This window comes from Meles meles, chromosome 20, assembly GCF_922984935.1.
Source record: "Meles meles chromosome 20, mMelMel3.1 paternal haplotype, whole genome shotgun sequence".
In the NCBI taxonomy this organism is placed as follows: Eukaryota; Metazoa; Chordata; class Mammalia; order Carnivora; family Mustelidae; genus Meles; species Meles meles.
Window position 1 is genome coordinate 34,605,979 of NC_060085.1, and position 21,141 is coordinate 34,627,119.

At 52.5% G+C, this 21,141-nt stretch overlaps 1 protein-coding gene across 1 annotated transcript in view; it reads right to left on the reverse strand.

Moving 5' to 3' along the window:
• LRIG1 (leucine rich repeats and immunoglobulin like domains 1) overlaps positions 1-21,141 on the reverse strand; it is a 111,521-nt gene that overhangs the window by 35,608 nt on the left and 54,772 nt on the right. Inside the window, exon 4 of the mRNA XM_045990031.1 lies at positions 693-830. Coding sequence (XP_045845987.1) covers positions 693-830 — 138 coding nt within the window. The remainder of the gene's footprint in view (positions 1-692; positions 831-21,141) is intronic.

Genomic DNA, 21,141 nt, shown 5'->3' on the forward strand with positions numbered 1-21,141 from the left:
CCTAAACCAGACTCATGAATGAGGCCCCAAATGACTCAGGATCAGTTACGACACAGTGAAGCTCACATGTCATCGGCCACACCTCTGGAGCCTGGGTTTTTGGTTTCTTCCCCAGAGCAACATTTCCCTACCAAGAAGCAGTAAGCTCAACAGGCGTGAACGGCGCTTCTTCCCTGCTCCCATCCGCTGGGCGTGAGAAGGGTTGTGAGGACGGGTGAAGGGGATGCAGACCACAGAGACCTAAGAGGTCCTGGGAACTGCACGAGCGCCTACGTGATGCCTGGAAGAGCCCCCGCGCCAGGCTTCAGGAGGGTGGTGCCTCGACAATCAGCCTCAGCAGGGAGGCCTCCCCGCAGGGCCCTTTGCTAAGCACCTCTGAACCTTCTCCTCTCCTGGCTCTCCTGGGAGCAGCCCAGGAAGTGAGGACGAGCATGGCACCAGTCCTTGGGGGCTCGCCACTCTCCCAAGCGGTGGGTCTGGAAAACTCCTTCGCCTCTCCCTGCCTCGGCTGCCACCGGTGCCAGCCGACTAACACGGCTCCACGAGGAGACGCTCTGCAGATGAGCCCACAGAAGACAGCGGACCGGGGTCCCCCGCCCAGCCCCCGAGACTCAGCAGGCACGGTGCGGGGGGTGGGAAACACGCACTCTGCGTCCACCCCCAGGGGGCCGACGGCAGAGCAGGGCACTTACAGTTCCTTGAGCGGCAGCCCATGAGGAAAGCAGGTGCTCCCGATCTCCGTGATGTTGTTGGAGCTCAAGTCCAAAACCTCCAAGGAGAGGTAAGCCTGCAGCCGACTTCCCTCCACGCCACGGATCTTATTGTGCTGCCTGAAACACACAAAGGAGGGGACTCAAACACGCCTCTTTGCAAAGAAACATTTCCCCCATCGTTTCTTTCAGACACCTCCTTCTCCAGGAGATTCAGAAAATTCTCAAAGTCATGGCGTTCTTCAAATGATGCCTCTGTTTTCCGCAAAGTTATCACCTGCTGGCTGGGTGCTAGAGAGAACTGAATTTTCTGGCAGCCACTAGTTTGTCTGCCCAAGTTCAAAGCCTAGGCTGCTCTCCCCAAGGACGAGAACACAGAGGTCATGAATGTCATGTGGGGAACACCGAGACCAGAATTCAGGACTCACCAGCGCATTTCCCATGAAGAATGTGCCTGGTGAAATCTGCCAGCTCCAGGGGCGGTTCCCATCTAGAACCTTCAGAGCAGAGCCCAGCCCCATCACATACGGGACTGCAGGCTCTGGTGCAGAGTTCGGGTCTAATCCAACTCAATGCCTCATGACACACCTCATGTGTTGCCAGTCGTGACGACAGGCACAAGGGTTTTTTGTTTAAACGACACGCTTCTGACAACTTAAGGGGCGAACATGGACTTGGTGCTTGTTCTACCTGGAGTCGAACCCTCAGACCCTCCTGACTCTACCCCCTTGATAGTCTGCTCCTTGGGCTCCTTGTATGGAAGATGGGGTCACAACCCCTTCGGGGACGTGGACCGCCCAGCCAAAACTGCATGAAAGCTGACTTTAACCCCAGTGTTCCGAGTGCTTGACCCCAGCCTGAGAAAGGCATTTTACCACTATGACTTCGTCACACCTGTAGCCCTCTTTCTGGAAAGCCTCCAGTCTAACCGACCGACGGGTGTTTATTAACCAGGAGAAAGACAACAAGTGCTGGCCAGGGCTGGAGGCTCCCCCACTGTGGGTTTGGCTCCGTTGGGCAGATTCAAACCGCAGCAGCCCTAATCCCAATACTCAGACACTTCAGGATCTGCCGGTGGCAGAGCTAGGCCTCGGGTCCCGGGCGCTCACACGGGCCAGTTTCTGAGTCAACAGTGTCAGGGTCCCTCGCCAATCAAAGCATTCTTGAGCACAGCACAAGAAAGCCAGGCGTCGCTTACCAAGTGGCATCTCTTTTAAACAAACACTTGACCAAATCAGTTCCAAAAGGCATAAACAAGGCTCTCTTTCCCAGAAGCTCTGGGGCAGCCTGTCCACTCCTTTGTTTTTTTCACAACTCTCCCAGGCCCTGAACCCAAAAATCCATTTACAAGGGCACAGCTCTGCACACGGGGAAGTCTCCCCAGCATGAAAAAAGCCGCTTTTCCCTTCACGTCCCCTCACCAGCCCCCCCCCCAAGTGACTTCCTTTTAGTTCTTTATTATGTTCTTAATAAAGATGGTCTCTTCAGTTTGGGGGCTCCAAAAGAAAGAGGAAAAAAGAAAAGAAAACCTTTATCATGTTAAGTATGGGAAAAGAACATGAAATAAAGGCAGCAGCACTGAGCCTCATCCAGCAACTGTGAATGCAGGACCGGGGAGCCAGGAAAGAGGGTCTGAGAAAAGCAGGCACTGTGAATGCAGGACTGGGGAGCCAGGAAAGAGGGTCTGAGAAAAGCAGGCATGCAGCACCGGTGGCCCCAAGTCACGCTAAACGGGCCCGGACACACAGGAAGGGGCCACAGGACAGCTGCAAGGCCCCCCTCCACACACACTTCTCCCACAGCGCCTCGTCTCTCTCCTCTGTCTCTGCCTTCCATTTTCTACCTTTCTTGGTCTCTCTTGTTATTATTCATGGACTCAACGTGTTCTGGGCCCCAGAGTGCCCCAGGCCCACTCTGGAGGAAGGACACGGAGATGACACGGGGCTCTTCCATGTGCATAGACATCCCCCGTTGGCCAAAGAGGCAGCCCCGGGCAAGAGACACAACCAAGCATGGGAGTGAGGAGAACAGAAGCACAGGGGACGAATCGTGCCAGAAGCACTGAATTCCATGCCTTGAGCAGTCTGTGGGGACCAGTGCCAGAGGCAGGAGGTGGACATGGGGAAAACACAGGCCAGAGTGCACTGGCAAGGCCTCTCCAGCCAACCTGGGAAGTAGGGACTCCATGTCACCATGGTCCGGAACAGCAGGGGCAGCAACATGGGGACAGACACAAGAGAAGAGTAAGAGAGGGGTCCATGGGATCTGGAGAGCACAGCTGGGGCCTGCATTAAACAGTGATGCTCAAGATTCTAGTCTGCAGATACTAAGGTGACCGGGTTAGCAGGCTAGTGGCTACACCTTCCATCCTTGTCTGCTCACGGTCCACTCCCAACACAGAGATCCTGCTAAGACATCCCAAGGAATGGGGGAGCCATTTGTGAATCACCTATCGGAGAAGGGATTAGTATCTAGAATATATAAAGAACTCCTAAAGCTCAACAACAACAAAAAAACCCAAACAACCCAATTTAAAAAAATGGGCAAAGGACTGGAACAGACATTTCTGCAAAGAAGACATAGAAATGGCCAGTGAGCAATGATAAGATGTTCACCATGACTAACCTCACACTCATGCAATGGCTATTGTTGAAACAACACAAGTAAGTGTGGACGTGGATGTGGAGAAATGGGAACCCTGGCGCCATGCTCAAGAAAATGGTCCAGCGGGTTCCTCAAAAAATTAAGTATCACACAACCCAGCTGTGCCACTTCTGGCTGTATATCCAGAAGAACAGAAAGCAGGTCTGAAACAGAACACACCTGGCCAGGTTCTCTGAACCCACAGGCTCCTCATCCCTGTCTCTCTCTCTCTCTCACACTCACACACACACAGGCACACTTTTCACTTCTTCACTTGCTTTATTTTTCTCAAAAGCTCTAATTATCACCTCATATATCCAGTAATATGCTTATTTCCAATCTAACACTTTCTCTCCCATCAGGCTGTGGCTTGGGACCGAGGAAATGCCAGTCTGCTCCGCCCACTAACGTGTCTCCCACCCCGGAACCATGAGGAGCACGGAACGGGTGCTCAGTAAATATGTGCTGGTGATTCACGAAACATGAGTACCAGTTACATTTCTGGATCTAACAGTTTTGGGGCTTGCCAGCATTTAAGCAGAAGAAAATCATGCAAGCAGAGGCGTTCAGTCCAGGAACCTGAGGAAAAGAAAGCCCATCAATGGCCCCGAGGCAGCCCAGCTGCCCAGACAACACAGGGGATGGAACCCATAGTGACTCCCCTGGTTCCTACGGGCTCCAACGCTGCTGGTCCCAGCTGCCAATGGTATATTGGCCTTTCCCCCTGGACGGATCTCCCTGCTCTACACTCTAGCCCGAAGCCCTGATTAAATCCCTCCTCAGCTCCCGTGCTCTGAAACACTGACCGCTCAGTTCTGTACTCCCACAGACTCTAACTCCCCCAGCCCCAACACTGCAGGAACCACACTGTGTTAGACATCTCTGTGGACCGTGGCCACTCCACCCAAGGCGAGGAGCTCTTGCTGGGCTGACACTTGTCACAGCACAGAAGAACATGCCAGGAGCACTGCCCGGCCTGCCAGAGCTCAAATCCTGGTGAGGCAATGGGCAGGTAGAACCATCAAGAGGAGCCTCGTCTCTATAGTGAGGTGGGAAGTGCCTCTGCCCCACGGGTGACGGAACCCAACACTAAGCACTTGCTCAATAAAACCAGTTGTTTTTATGGGTCATATTTATACCCTCGGGGCCAGGCTCAGGATCTGGCTTGTGGGAAATGCTCTGGCAAAAGAATAAATGAACCAAATTAATGAATGACTGGTTCCTGTCCATCCCTCTGCCACATTTCGGGGCAAGCGGGCAGGCCTGACTCCTCTCTCAGGAACAAAGCGTTGACTCAGAGCTCTCAGCCTTCCTTTTGTGCAGGAAGTAAGTGTGCTCCAGCTGGAGAGTATCACACCCAGCCACGGGGAGACCGGGCTGTCGTGGGCAGCTGCGCTTCAAAGCAAAACCCAGACGAAAGCTTCTGCAGGACTCGGCAGCTAGAGACCTGCTGGACCCCCAACCAGCCACACGACATTCCCCTCCTCACGCCTGCAGCAAGCCCCAACCCCGTCCGGCCCCAGCCCACCACACTCTACCCTACCCCATCCGGGGAAGTCGGTCCATCCAAGAGACCGGCTCCACACACCCACCCATAAAGGCTAGAGGCCAGAGCCAGTATTCACGGGAAGCCCTCCCACACCCTTAAGAGGAGACAGCTGTGAAAATGTGTTTGCTGCCCTGATTCCATTAGTCGGTCCACTTTCAAGACCCTGCTTTTAATGCCACATGCAATGTGGAGGTGGTCATCAGGTCTCCCCTTCAATGTAACTAACTGGCCCACTCCCAAGAAGGTCCACGCTTATCCTGGTAAGTTCCAGATCCTTGTTCAAGTTCTTGCTAGCAACAGCTGACCAGTAACTCCAGATGAAGCCTCTGGGAGATCACGGACCACTATTCTCTGTACTTTATAGTTGAAGACACTGAGGCTCAGAAACCTGCTGGGATTCTTCCAAGGTCACACAGCTGAGAAGCAAGAGGAACCAGAATGTGAATTCAGGGGAGCAGGACTATCTGGCATGAACTGAGAGGCTTTCCCAGCAGAATTTTAAGGACACTGTACTGGATTCGATCCATAAACCTTAAACATAGCTTGGCTAGGTCTGAATGCTGGCTGGCTGTTTCCTGGTCACCTCAGAGCAATCTGCGTAACTTGCCTTGGCTAGGCCTTGCTTTTGTCCCAGCTTCCTGGAGGTCTGCATGAGCAGCCAATGTGCAGAGGGCCTCGTGCAGCCCATCTCAGCAACAAGGCAGAGGAAGCTCAAGGTCTCATTCATGGATATTCTGGATGAAAAAAACAATTCCTTTGAGATCGTGTCTTTTAAGGACCTGTATTTGAAGTTGGAACTGCCACCTTTATTCTTAGGGGCTGGAGAGCTGCAGAGGGATGTACAGTCTCTCTCTGCCACTGAACCAAATCAGAATGGTTCTGTGGCTGGGGGATTGGGGAAGGTGCAGAGATCACGGTACTCGCCTCCATCCAGTGTCAGTTTACCCCCCAGCCTGCCCTCTGGGGCAAGGAGAACTTAATACAGCACAAGTCTATTAAACCAACACCTGTTAGAGGCTTCAAAAATAAAATCAGTCTTCAAAGGCGGAGGGCAGGCAAGATAAGCTCTCTCCACTTGGCTACATTTTCAGAGCTGATGTTAAATTGGACAGTAACACAGACAGAGGCATTTGAAACCAACATTTAAAACTTTTTATCGTAAGTGATTGTTCCACTATGGGTCTGTGAAAGCCTCATTTACAAGGGACTCCTGTTGGTGGTAAAAAAGATCTCATGTCACGAACAACAGCCAGGAAGAAAGGGAAAAGAGATCAAAGGAAGCAGGGTCAAGGTGGGTCAGATGGATTACAGCTGGTTCCTGACATTATGCACCTACTGTCTACACCAGGAGTCAGCAAACGTCTTCGATAATAGGCCTGATAGTAAGTAATTTAGGCTTTGTGCATCATGCATTGTCACAAGTACTCGACTCTGATGATGGAGTGAAATATGACAATACATAAGTGAATGAGTTCCAGTAAAACTTTATTTACAAAAACAAACTGGGGGCCACATCTGACCCACAGTTCAGAGCCCTGGTCTACACTATAGCAACCAGTCTGGGTTGGTGGGGGAGTCACCCAGATTCGAATTCTAGCTCTCATGCAGTCTTGGGGCTGTAAGTCATCTTCCGCATCTGGTTTAACAACCTGCAAAACCACGCTCAGGGCATCTCTAGAGCGGAGAACCCGCCCATCGTTCCTCCAAGTGCCTGAGTCAGCGTCACTCATCAGACCCTTTCCCTGAAGATGTCTTCTCTTCTGCTTCAGGGAAGTGGGATGTAAGTCTTCATCATTATTCTGTCCCTCAAAAGACAAGCCGGGACTCTGACCAGAACCGGTGGAGACAGACAGGCAAGCGGGGTGATCTTACAGAGACCGGAGATCCTGTGTATCCTCACTCCTCCCCACTCCTGCAGTGAGGCAGATGCTCGGAAGCTGGCCATGCACAGTCCTTACGTCGAAGCAGGCACGCCCTGCGGCTCTTCCAGAGGATTAAGGAGACTCCCAGAAATCCACACTGTCAACTCCCAGAGTGTTGATTCTCACTGGTAACAGCATGTCTTCCACGTTATCTCAACATCAAACTTTCAAAAGGTCTAACAAAACCAGCAAAATTCAAATTCCAGACCTTGTTCTGTCTGACCCTCTAAGAAACTGTGTCACGTGATCTAACTCTGAGATGGAGAGAGAGAGAAAAAAGTCCTCTACCTGCCCCCACCGCTCCTGCCCTGTACTCCCCACAGTGATCCTGGCAGCGAGTGTCCTCCCGCTCACACCCTGCCGGCTCCCAGCGCCAGAAGCACCCGCGCCCGGCCCATCCCACGCTGCCCGAGAATCCGTATTACAGCTCTGCACCCCAGCCCCTGCAGCCTCACCGCGGGCGCTCCAAGGTTGGACCAGAACGGACGAAGACGCGCACACAGCCTTCAGGGCTGCCTGGGGCTACGGGGTAATTGTACAGCCCATACATGGAACCCACAGAAGGTGACCCCATTATTACTGATTTAGTGTAAAACTCCGTGCAGGGCAGAGAGGCCCTGATGCCTACCCGAGGGGGTTGGCTGTTAACTATGGCAAGCGCCAAGTGATGCTAATCATTCCAAGAATAAAGGTGAAGATAATCACTCTTCCTTTATTGAAAAAGCACTGCCAAAGGGGCCCTATGGCTCAGTGGTGGCAGCTGCTGTATTCATTTGCAAAGGTTTTCACGGCACTACCACAGGCCTCCGGAGAAGTGCACCATTCTGAGTGCAGAGCTCAGTGCCTTGGTACCATGTATGCTCACCCACATACCTACCAACGGCTCAGATCGTGATTTAGACGCGTGCCGCCTCCTTCCTGTCCCTCTCCTGGTGGTTCTTCTTCCCAAAGGGAATGGCTCCATTCTGCCACCCTACCACCCTGACGAATCCTGTCTACTCTTGTGCTTTCTACACACGTTCTCGCTCCAGACGGGCGCTGGCTTCAGTATGCGGCCACGGTCACTCGGCACTCTGCTCATGGGACGCATCTGTGCTGTCGCACGAGCTGGCGTGAATTCTTTTTCATCGCCGTGTAGTATTTCTAGGGAGTGGCCCGCGACTGATTTTTCATCCTACTGTTGATGGGCATTGCGTCATCTCCAGTTCGAGTTACTGCAACAATCGCAGCTGTGAACACATCTCGGGCGTGTGTCGTGGGGCGCCTATGTGCACGCACCTGGGGCAGGCGTCTACGTCCAGGCATGGTACTAACGCACAATCTCAGGGCACACATCTGTTCAGCCTCAGCCATCACCGCTCATTTTCTTTTAAACCAAATTCCCCTGAATTGAAATGCATCTGAAAAAGCCTTTGGATCCAATGGTTCACTCAACCACACTGCTAGAGACCGCCAGCCTTCCCCGTCCCTCTGCCTGCACCTGTCCCCCCACGAAAAGCATCATGAACACCCTGGGGCCGCAGGGCATGGTCAGGCTCAATCTTAATCTTGTTCAGGTGTCCAACAGAATTATTTTAAGTGGGGGCCTAATGAGCACCAAAAAGGGAAAGGATAAAAAAAAATAATAATTCCTAGTCCCAAATTAGCAATAATGTACCGTGTGTACCAGGATCAACACCATGAGCAACTTGAAATACAAAGATAAGGAGGCTGCAAAAACAGAGTCCAGCAGAGCACTCCTGGGCCACTGTGAAGAAACGTCCCGCCTCCCAGAGTGACAGTCCAAAACACCCCCGCCCCCCGCAGCCTGCTTTACAGTCATTCACCTTCTTAAGAATGAAAACCAAAACCATGTGTTCTACTGCACAAATTGACAATTTGCTCTAAGAAACCAGTGACGCCTCAGAAACGGCCCAGCTGAGGTTGTTTGCTGGGCAGGAAATGAGAATCAGAACACGCAGGTTTCTTTCTCTCCTCTCCTCCTCGTCCTCCCCACCGCTGCTGGTGAATCATCCAGTTCCCTGGGGAATTCTGGCAGATTCTCAGCCTGGCTGCAGATGACGTTCCCGATCTGTTTATTCAGGTGGAGATCGGATAAAAAAACAAGAGCAGCCCAGTGGCGGGATAAACAGCCTCCAGCAGGCGGGGTCAGCCCCTCCGAAGGCAGGACGGGGCTGCTGTGTCAACCAACCTCCTGACCCCTTCACTTCCTTTAGGGTCACCCTTCCCTTGGGGTCTTCGACGAATGGTTTTGATTAACTCCTTACAAAGAGACATGACGTCCCATCCCCCTGGGAGTGGGTGGCCCCGGGCAGCTTGATGCAGCAGAGCCCACGGGGTTCCCCCACCCTTAGACACAGCAAACCGAAGCCTAAGATCGGGAATGGGGAAAGCTACGCATGGTCCCATCAGCCACCACTGTTCGGCGATGTCTGGAGTGACCCAGCTGATGAAGGACTGTAAATTGTCAGAATCCCCATCCAAACGACCAGGCTCTGCATTCCATTCCAAGATGTACAAACAAACAAAAAGGAAACCTCCTAAGGAGACGTACACGGCTGAGTCAAAGAAGCTCATCAGAAAAGGCTACCTACTCTATGATTCCAATACAGGATATTTGGAAAAGGCCAAACAAGGGGCTAGAAGAAAGATCAGCAGTTGCCGGGAGTTACGGGGAGAGAGAGTTGAACAGGTGGAGCACAGGGGATTTTTAGGGCAGTGAAACTATTCTTAACGGTTCTGTAATGGTGGATACAGGTCACTGAACATTTGCGGAAGCCCAAGGAATGCACAACAGGGAACCCCAACATAAACTACAGGGTTAGTTCATAATGTATCAATATTGGCTCATCCATTCTAACAAATGTACTGCACTAGCATAAAATGTTAATAGTGGAAACTGGAGGAGGCGGTATACAGGAAGTCTCTGTACTCGTCCAATTTTTCTGTAAACCTAACAGTGCTCAAACAGTCTATTAATTACAAACAGATCAAAACAAAGCCTCCTAAGGTATTAAGTAGTCCCGAGGTCATTACATCATTAGAATGTAATTAGAATTTTGAGCCAATCTGCTTTACTGCTATATCCTTTGCACCCAAAACCATGCTTGGACCATAAATGGGGCTCGATAAATATTTGTTGAGTAAACAAATGAATTACAACTTTAGTTCAGTCTCCCACATTCATTACCACTAACCTGGACAAAGGAACATTATTCAGAAAAAAAAAATACTGAGGCAAGACCAAACATCCAATTAAAAATTTTTTTGTAAAGCAACTGAAGGTCTAGGGGCTTCTGGGTGGCTCAGTCATTAAGTGTCTGCCTTGGGCTCAGGTCATGATCCCAGGGTCCTAGGATCGAGCCCCAAATCAGGTTCCCTACTCTGCAGGGAGCCTGCTTCTCCCTCTCACACTCCCTCTGCTTGTGTTCCTTCTCTTGCTGTGCCTCTCTCTGTCAAATAAATAAAATCTTTAAATAAAATTAAAGGTTTAGCCTGGAATTCATTAGGCAGAAAAGCTGTCATATTGAAAATGCTGAATGAAATGGACTTTTACATTAACCGTGCATTTTCTCCAATTTAAGACCAAAAGCAGACATTCACCAATTAGCTAGGTTAGCGTTCAGCAACCAACAGTCTGTCCTTCCCGCACCTGGCAGCAGTGAGGAGCTACCCAAGTTCCCTACCCAAGTTCCCCGTTGTCCGTCGGCCACAGGGGGAAAGGGTGAGGAGGAATTCAACTCGGGGAGCTCCTACAGGACACCAGTGACCTCAGGAAGACCTCCAAGCCACAGCTGGACTGCACCCCCCAGGGAGAAAGGCTGTATGGTTTTAACACGGGTGGGGACTCCAGGGGATGGTCAAGGCATGGAGAGTCGGTCCGATGAGCATGGGAGGTAACCTGTTCTGGCATCTGAGCAGCACACAGTGGCACCAAGCTGAGCCAAGATACGGAAAGCTGAGAACAATGAGCCCCTCTACTCGAAATTCCCACCTACACAGCCCCCCGCCACCACTCTCTCATCCCCAGGTCAAGAAAGGTGAAATTGTCTCTTTACTGGTTCAGGCCAGCATGGCTGCTCCATTCTCTCTCTTGGCTTTATCTTCCTCTACATCCATCAACACATCTAGTGGCACAGGTCCTCCCAGAGTCGAGGGGCTGGCAAAGCAAGGTGGGCAAGGTGGAGAGAAGGCAGTGGGGAGGACCCAGACCAGCCCCCAGGCCCAGAAACCTTCAACAAAGGGCATCTACTCAGCTCCTCTGAGAGGGTGTGAAGAAGCCACAATGGGCAGTTTCCCTCAAACTGTCGTCTCGACACCAGGAGGGCAAGGTGCCTGCGTCCCCCTCGCCCTGCCATGTGACAGGGCACAGCTACAGCACTGCACACAGCGAGCACCCCCTTCTCCGCAGTACGTGCTGGTCAGCAGCGGGGGGAGCTCGCCTGCGAACTACGACCCCAGTAGGCTTCGTCACCAGCCACAGTGGTTTGTGCCCCTGGGAGACCTCACCACCCAGACTTGAACGTGGGTTCCATCCCGAAGTCTGGGTTACGCCGTTTTGTGTTTTGTTTTTTTTTTTTAAGATTTTATTTATTTATTTGACAGACAGAGATCACAAGTAGGCAGAGAGGCAGGCAGAGAGAGAGGAAGGGAAGCAGGCTCTCCGCCGAGCAGAGAGCCTGATGCGGGGCTCGATCCCAGGACCCCGGGATCAGGACCCGAGCCGAAGGCAGTGCTTTAACCCACTGAGCCCCCTAGGCGCCCCCATTTTTGTGTTTAAGGAAGACCTACCTGCAGCAGCACCTGTTCTTGCTAAGCTACAGAAACCCCAAGATTGATTTGTGCTCAAATAAACTGGTCATTGCTTCTTTGCTGTACACCGCTCTGGCTTACAAAAGGTCTCCTAGAACACTCCTCTTTCAGACACCCGGGGACAGCTGCAAGTGGAACCTTACAATTCCCGAACTAAGTGAACGTTCTGGTGGCTGCCCTCCCATTTCAGCCTTGGGCACTGAGCAGTACTTTGCACTCAGGATGCCGTCCACACCCCAGTCCAGAGCAAAAGGCAGGGAGTCCTGCTGACCGATTCCCAGGACCGCCATTCTTCCAAAGACGCCTGCAGAAAAAAGGTAGGAAATCCTGCAGTACATTTGCCCTAGATGCAGTAGGTGGATGATGGAATTTTTGCTCTCCTCTTTTGCACGTGATTTTCATGTGCTTATTATGTAACTAAATTGGTATTTTACAAAGCTGTCAATGCAACTCAGACACTGAACTCTGGGACTGGATGCTTCAGTGTAGAAAGGCCAGGACTGCGCAACAGCTCCGAGGCAGAGGGTGTCCTGGGGTGAACGGCACCAAGGGGCCGGCCTAAGCGGTGGTGGCCTTTCCTCCAAGCACGCTGGCAGGGTGGGGCCCTGGACCACCATTCATTGGGCATACCTTCTCCTCCAGGCAGGGATGGTGCAGGGTTCCGGGGTCTCCTCACGGACTCCCGAATCTTCAGTCTCAGGGCACACAGCCGGCTCCAAGTGGTGAAGACGTCAAAGAGCCTTCCTCGCTAGAGCTAGGACGGTGCCCTGGGGCCTCTGCAGCGGCCTAGAACTAGTTCAGACACCCTGCGGGCCACCAGGGCCTCCACTCTCCTGGTGCCTTCACCCGCAGGCACACCGCATATCCTCCTCGGTCCACGGGGGCAGGAGCAGCAGGGGCCACAGCAGCAGGAAGTGGGGGTCTCAAACCATTCCAGTAGCCCAGCCGGGGAACACCTGAGGGATGGATGCTGCCCCCCCTCTTCTGCAGATCGGGATGCTGCGGCATCAGGAGGTCAGTGCAGCAGAAGCAGGACAGCTAGGACCTGACCCCACTCTCCTCCTCTGCATGTGATACCTGCATCTTAAGGGAAGGAGGCAGGATTCCTGGGGAACGGGACCGCTCCAGACAGTGCCCTGGGTCACCCACCTCCTCCCAGCACGCACCCAGGCTACATCCCACACCTGTGCTTCAATCAGGGGTGGACCTGACTCCGCACACTCGGGAAGGGCGCAGGCACCTGCCCACGGTGGGCCACTGCGCATGCCTCCGCCCCTCCGCAGGCACACGGGGCCTTACTATCCGCCTGCAGCGGGGCAGCCCACAGCGGCCGCAGGGCCCAGCCAGCCCGCCCGTTTCCACCGGAGTGGCCCCTGAGGGGGTGAGAGTAACTTAGTTCCTCAGGCAGTTAAGGAGGACAAGCCAAAACCCTACATTCTCCAGGAAGCAGGCACCTGTTCACCCACTGCTCTCTACAACACCAGAGAGCCCCTGTCAGTCCAGATTCTGAGAGGTAAGGTCCTGGTCTGAGGTCACCCGCCCAACCAGCGTGCAAGCCCTGCTTTCCTCTGACCCCAGGCCGTGCTGTTCTCTGAACGAAAGACGCCCGAGAAGCTTTATCATACAGCCTGAGGTTTCCAGGACAGAGATGGGTCTGTGGGAGCCCCTGAAATCCTCACAAGGGCCACAGAAGGAACCCTCCCTCTGCGGCGGTAAAAACCTTCCCAGTGCTTCTCAAGCCGGTGGCTCTGCGGTTCGAGGAGAGGCGGCTATGTCTACGCTGGGCTGCAATCTCCAAGACAAGCCTCTCCCGGCTCTGGGGGAGACACCACTGGTGTGCCTTTAAAAACAGGGCCGGGGGGCACCTGGGTGGCTCAGTGGGTTAAATCTCTGCCTTCGGCTTGGGTCGTGGTCTCAGGGTCCTGGGGTCGAGCCCCACGTCGGGCTCTCTGCTCTGCGGGGAGCCTGCTTCCTCCTCTCTCTCTGCCTGCCTCTCTGCCTACTTGTGATCTCTGTCAAATAAACAAATAAAATCTTAAAAAAAAAAAAACAAAAAACAACCAAAAACCAGGGCCAGGCCCGCTTCCTGCCCCACCTAGAAGACTTCTGATCTCCTAGTCAAATGATTCCGGATCTCTTAGCATACAGTTTCCCAAGCCTTCAACAGAGATCTGACTGCACTTGGGGAGGGTTAAGGATGTGTACAGTAGGATTAAGGAGCCGGTCTTCTGACATAGTCTTTCTTATCTACCCTAAAGATGGTTAAGACCTGCTATAAGGTCCAAATGGCCTCCAGGCACTGTTCTGGGACGGCCTCCAGGACCCCTGCTCTGGACCCACAACCACACCATCCCCTCGCCCTGTGTGCTGTAGCTTCCTGCAGGAGCTTGGTTTCTTTCTTAAAACCAAGGCTTCGATTTCCTTCTTTGCTTCAGATTAAAAACAAAAACAAAAAACAAAAAACTACCATCACAGATCCCTTGTAAGATGTAAACTACAAACTTAGAGAAAAATGCAGAAAACCTTTGGGATCTAAAACTAGGCAGGATTCTTTGACTTGACACTAAAAGCCCAAACCAAAAAAAAGGACAAATTAATACCCTGGACTTCCTCAAAATTAGAAACATTTGCTTTGGGAAAGGTCCTGTTATGACGAAAAGACAAGCTACAGGCCAGGAGAAAATACTTTAAAGCCACGCAAAGATCCCCTATCTAGAATATATTTTTTAAAAAACTCTGAAAACCCAACAATAAAAACCGAAGATTTCAATTAGGAAATGGGCACGAGACAAGACACTGCCCAATGCTGGCTGCAGGCGGAGAACCCAATGATTCACAAGCTGCTGGTGCGAACGCAAGACGGTACAGCCACCTGGAAAAGGATGGCCGTTTCTTGGAGCATCGAATGCACCATTACCACACAAGGTAGCAACTCTACGGCGCACACCCAGAGAAATGAAAACTGACGTTCAGTCAAAAACCTGCATAGCAATGCTCATGCCAGCTTTATTCTTAACAGCCCAATGGCTGAGGAAACACCCCAGACGTCCTTCGACAGGGACTGGCTCAACGAGGTGGGGCACACCCGTATCACAGCGCACTCTCACTCTTCCGGGACAAGCACAAGGCAGCTACCGACATCCACCAACCGAGACGGCTCTTCAGGGAATCAGGCTGCCTAAAAGGAAGCCAGTCCCAGAAGGTTCCATGCTGTCTGAATCCACTCACTTCACATTCTTTAAATGACATTTATATGTATGGAGAGCAAACGAGACATTGCCCAGGGTGGGGGGGCAGAAGGGAAACAGGGAGGCTTCGAACAGGCAAAATGAGGGATCTCTCTGGAGAGGGAGGGTTCCATACCTTGATTGTATCCATGTCAATATCCTAGTTGCAAACGTTTTATAAAATGTTACTACTAGGGGAACCGGGTTAAGGGTATAGGAGAATCTTCCTATATTATTATTTTTTTTTTTACAGCCGCAAGTCAATCTACAATCACCTCAAAAATACGAGGTTTAACACACCCAAAAACAGTCACTACATTCCTTGTGGAATCAGGTAGGGGCCCCAGCAGAATTCATGGTGTTACCAGCAGATCTGCTACCTCTTTGGGTCTCCAGCGGTTCCTCCAAACCAGCAGAATGTACCTGGTAGGCCTCCATTCTGAAAGCCATGCACCAAACGCTGCTGGGCACTGTGGGATTTCTGAAATCCAGAGATAAGCATGAACTGCTTATTATATTCCACATTTGAAGAAAGGACAAAGGGGTATGGACTCCCAGTGAGAAGGGGTAAGTTGATAAAGCCTGCTAGAAAACCAGCGTGGCCCCTGACTGGTGCATCGGGAGTGACTACTCCATCCAGTGCCCCCCACTGTAGCCAAGCCCCGGGGCTGCCTGGCTAAGCAGCAGGGCTTGCTAGGCGTCCACACCTAGACACAGGTCAAACGTACACCACACACAGGAGATTCCCGAAGCATCATCCCTGAAACACTAGTTTTGGAGGACTTCCATGAAACGCTTCTGGAACACCTGCACACGTCCTCCCCTGTGGGCCTTTGCAGACCCCTGAGGCAGGCCAGCGAAGGAAAGGTATGGACAAGAACTCCAATTAGCCTACCTTTCATTCCACTCGACTCTCCATTTGCTAAATTTACATGATGGAACTCAACCCACACAACACATGCTGCAGGTGGTTCAATGGACTGTGCCCCACCCCCTCATTATTAAAGGCTCTGACATGTCCTGTAGCACAGAAAGCTGCTTATCTGTAACTCTGCGATTTTGGAACTTTCTGACTCAGACAAGCAGTCAGGATGGGCTGGATGCATGGAGGGACTGGCCATGATTCTCCAGCTTCACTTTGTAGAGAAAGCCTTTCCCCAAAACACCTGCTGGCCCCTCACAGGTGAGCAGACACCCACACACCAGGGTGGAGACAATTCCCTATCTAGAAAGCAGCAAGATAAGGATTCCAACCTAGACAAGGACCCACAGGGCCCACCCTCCTTTTTTTTTTAAAGATTTATTTATTTGACAGAGAGAAATCACAAGAGAGGCAGGCAGAGAGAGAGGAAGGGAAGCAGGCTCTCCGCTGAGCAGAGAGCCCGATGTGGGACTCGATCCCAGGACCCCGAGATCATGACCTGAGCTGAAGGCAGCGGCTTAATCCACTGAGGCACCCAGGCGCCCCCACGACCCTCCTCCTTTTAAGGCACACCGCCTGGCAAGCCGAAGTTTCGGCTCCATCTTCTCTCCTGTAATACTCGGCCTGGCTCATCAACAAGTCAGGAAAACCAAGTCCTACCTCTTGGCCGGAAAGAGCCATGCCCCTCAGGAGCCCCCAACAGACGACTTCTGTTATTACTTGTCCCAAGTTGGTCCCTTCATCTTGACGATCAATGTCTCGAACTACGCAATATCTTCCCCAGGGCCCACAATCACTTATTCTTGGACTGACCTATTTAATCCCTCATTTACTCAGTCAAATGTGTGCGGGACGCTTATCATGTACAGCTGCTAAAAAAGAAAAAGTATTATTTGACTGAAGAATCATTGTCCTCCTCCCCCCAACCCTCATACCAGAAACACACACACTGGAATCCAGGAAAAAACACAGATGTGATGGGTGCACGGACAGAGGAGACACAAAGGTGTGGGGGAGGCAGCTAGGCCAGGAGCAGCCATTCAGACCACGGTGACAAAACAGGATCCAGAGATGCAGTCTATGTGGGCCCCCACCCAACCCCTCCCGCTCCCGGTGCAGCTTTGTGCAAAGGTCAAGGCAGGAAGTGGCAAGAGGGAGGAAGAAATGGACTGCAGGACAAATCTGCAAGAGCCAAGACTCGTCTCATAGGGGATGGGGAAGCCACAAAGGGATCCTTTCCTCATTTCCTCAACAAATGCCAACCCATAAGGCAGGCAGTTCCCTGGGTGGTGAGTGTGGAGCAGGGACTGGTGAGGCTGGAGCTCCCTGAGGGTCCCATGGGGAGGGAATGGAGAAGGTAAGAGAAGGGCTGAGTGTGGGCACTTTTTGAGCCAAGGCCATGAGGAGCCCCTGCAGAGACAGGCTACAGGTCCGGGCTTTGGTAGTGGACACGAGGAGTTGGCTAGGGTGCTAACCCTCCCATCATGCAAGCCAACTTCGCCACACAGTGTTCAGCAGATCCACTGAACTGAACTCAGCACCATCTGAGCCTCTGCCAGGAACCCAGGGTCCCACAGCTAGGTCCCACAGGCAGACAGGAGAGGAAGCCGCCCTGTGCATTCCGGACACTGGTTCACTGTGGCCAATAGAGCATCAGCCCTTTCCTTACAGATGAGGGAAGAGCAGCCCAAAAGAAGAGAGGGGATGTGTGGAAGGCCCTGTGGTAGCGTCTCTAGCAGAGTCAGGGCTGGAAGCCAACTGGCTGGACACTGGTTCCTCTCTGAAAGGTACTGGTGCTGATGAGGGGAGGCCGTGTGCACCTGAAGAAAGCATGCTTCCTCCCCATCACTCAACCCCAGGGGCCAGCACCCATCACAAGGCAGAATGGCGTGCATTCTGGGGTCAGGAGGTAGGATGTGCTTGGTTGGGTGATGTCTGGTCAAGAGGCAGGGGCCTCTCCCGCCAACAGACGAGTCACCCCAAACCGCAACATCCAGCTGGAGGTGGGCAAAGGATGGTCCAAGGTTGTCTGCGAAAATGCCCACAAAGGAGATGCGGGGTCCTCACGAAACTTCCTCTTCCAGAGGAGACCCAGGAGGCCACCAAGGCAGAGAGAAGATGAACCTCGACCTCACACAGGAAACCCATCTCATTATGTCCACAACGCACGGTATTCTGCTTTCCAAATCCATCTCCCCAACGTACTGATTCTCTCAGGTGCTTTCTCCGGGGACGGGGTAAAGTGAAGACGGGTCCTGGACTCTAAAGCAGAACCCCAGAACTGCTGGAGAAGTCCTGTTAACACACACCGGAGGACGTGGGGGAGGAGCAGGGCCAGCCTGGCCCTGGGAGGAGCCCTTGGGGGTGGGAAAGGCTGGAACCCGACTGCCCGCAAGGGCAGGAGGGGGACCCCTGGGACTCCCAGAACCAAATAAAAATTATGAGGCTGAAAAACTGCACTATGTGTACTGATAACCACTGTTTTGCTCCGTATAAAAAAAAGAACACAGCCAGTTTGGAACAAACACCACACTCTAAACAGTCTGAGGGAATCTTTCCCCCTCATTTCCAAAATTCTAGTTACTCTTTCTGACTTACCAGAAGCAGCAGTTCCAAACACAGCCCTCACAAATGCCGTCACACATCCAACATCATCGAAACTCAACGTCAGCACTAGAATCCTGCTGGACCCTTACAGCTTTTGGGTGGGATCAGAGGGGAACCCTCCCTTTCCACAGCTATTTACAGAGTTTTTTGGTTTTTTTTTTAAGATTTTATTTATTTATTTGACAGACAGAGGTCACAAGTAGGCAGAGAGGCAGACAAAGAAAGGGGGGGAAGCAGGCTCCCTGCTGAGCAGAGGGCCCCATGTGGGGCTCAATCCCAGGAATCCTGAGATCATGACCTGAGCCGAAGGCAGCAGCCTAACCCACTGAGCCACCCATGCGCCTCAACAGAGTTTCTTTTTTAAAAGAAGAGCAAAGTCCTAGCTCGGGAATTAGGAAGAACAAGGTTTTAAAGAGACTGAAGTAAGTTTTGCCTATCATTTTACTATGAAGAGGGTCCCCCGACGCCAACAGAAGGGGACTTCTCTGACTGACAGAACGCAGGTGAGAGATGGACCAGTACACAACCTTTCGGGGCAAACTGATGGCCCAAATTAGGTGGCAAATCTACAAATTCCTCGATCACCAAATGAGGTGGGCGTGTCCAAGCAAACCCGAGTCCCACCCCCATGCACCCCAAAGGCAGCGTCATTTCCTAGTCATAACGTGGTTAACTTCACAGTGTCTTCTAATGAAATCAGTATGGAAAACCTCTAACGGGGACCCCTGAATCCTAAGCGCTAAACTGAAGGTCAGCCTTAGTTCTCCCCTCCACCTGGAGCAGAAAAAGAAAGCAAAGCAAAAGGGGACATGCAGGGCAGGAAGCCAGGGAAGCCTGGGTATTTTCAGTGACAGGAATGAGAGGGAAGGAGAGAGGGAGGACAATAGCTTTCACCTGCAATCACCCAGCTTGGGATCAAAAACTTGGGCTGCATATCGAAATGACCTGGGGAGCTTTACAAACCCAGTGCCTGTGCCCAGATATTTGACTTATTTGGCCTGGCACGGGGCCTAGGCATCTAGGTTTTTTTGTGGTTTTTTTTCCCCCCAGTTCATTCTGCCATGCAGCCAAAAATGATAGCCCTGCTTCAATATTTGCTTAATGTTTCGGGGGCTTGCTGCACCCACCCCAGACAAAGAAGGGAGCAAGGAGAGAAGTCAAGGCTACTGCTGCACTCCAGAGCTCACTGGGAATTCGCCTAAGAGAAAGCTAAGGGCCTAGACACACACACAAATATGGGGATGGGAACTTCAACTAGGTCACCAGCGAGTGATTGACCCATAATGGGTTATCTCCAAGCGAGGTCTGTTTTCAGGGGATGCAAAGAGCCTGTGCCCCAGTCAGCCACCAAAGCCCCTCAGAACACAGCAGCAGAACCAGGCCAGCTCTGTCCACACCAGAGGCCACTCAGTCCTTTTTTTTTAAGATTTTTAAAATTTATTTGACAGACGGAAATCACAAGTAGGCAGAGAAGCAGACAGAGAGAGAGGAGGAAGCAGGCTCCCCGCTGAGCAGACAGCCCGATGCGGGGGCTCGATCCCAGGACCCGGGGATCATGACCTGAGCCAAAGGCAGAGACTTTAACCCACTGAGCCACCCAGGCGCCCCGGAGGCCACTCAGTCTTAAAGGAGCGTCTCCCACTTGGCGCACGCTCACTACGGAGCACGCACTGAATCGAGCCCACGTGGTGTTCAGTAAATCCGCACAACCTGCCGTTATCAGCAAGGCCCTCTGTAGGACTCAGCAAGTGAGGCCCAGAGAGCACAGCACCAGCGAGGATGAAGGCAGGCCTGCATGGAGACCCTGCTGATCCCCAGCCTTCTCTTAAGCACTCTGCAGAGATAGCCCTCCCTGTGAAAGCTCGACAGGGCAGGCGTGGATGTAAGCTGGAAAGACCCTTCCTCAAGCTGCCTGGGGAGGGAGCCTGGGTCTCTACAAGCTCATCTCCCAGCAGCCCTCTCAGGTCCCTCCCCAATAATAGAATGTTTCTTAGCCCCAGACACTCTCCATCCAGCCAGCCGTGGTCCCTACCACGGGCCTCAAGGGCAGCCACCCCATGGGTGCCATACGGCTGCCTGCTGCCAGCCTTCATGCACACTTTTCTACATCCTGGTTGAAGGAGTTGGACAGAACAAACCACAATCTGGCACCTTTCTCTCGGCTGTTTGGGTTTGAAAGGTATCCAGGAAATGAGGAAACAGCGCAGGAATTCTGCTGGAGGGATGTCTTCAAGGGCAGGTCACCACTCTCTGAGAAGCTGCCGGCACGAATGCACTCCGGGTCTGGCTCTGCAGAAACCCGGACCACCGCCCTCAGCTCAGAATAACTCACCTGCGGGTGTGGTCAGGGGCTGAGGGGAGGACTTCTGGGTACCCTGCATCAGCTGATGACCATCACTCCGGGGCTGCCCAAAGGAGGTTCACCTGAGGGCAGCACTGCTGAGGCACGAGGCACCCATGCCCTCAGCTCTGTGGTGGGAGAAAGCACTCACCTGCACCCCGGAGCTTCGTCAGAGCCCTCTGGCCCCGTCCCCAGGCTTCCCCCACCTAACACAATTTGGTATGTCAGCACTTGAGATGACAACACCCTCCCAGGCCACATACTTCTTTTTATACAATGAATACAAACCCCAAAGGTGGACAGCAAAGAAATCAAGACCCACCTCTGCCACTTCCTGTGTGACCTCAGGTTTCTGGCCCTCTCTGTGCCTCAGGTGCCTCATCTGCAAAAGGGACTTAAAACAGGCCC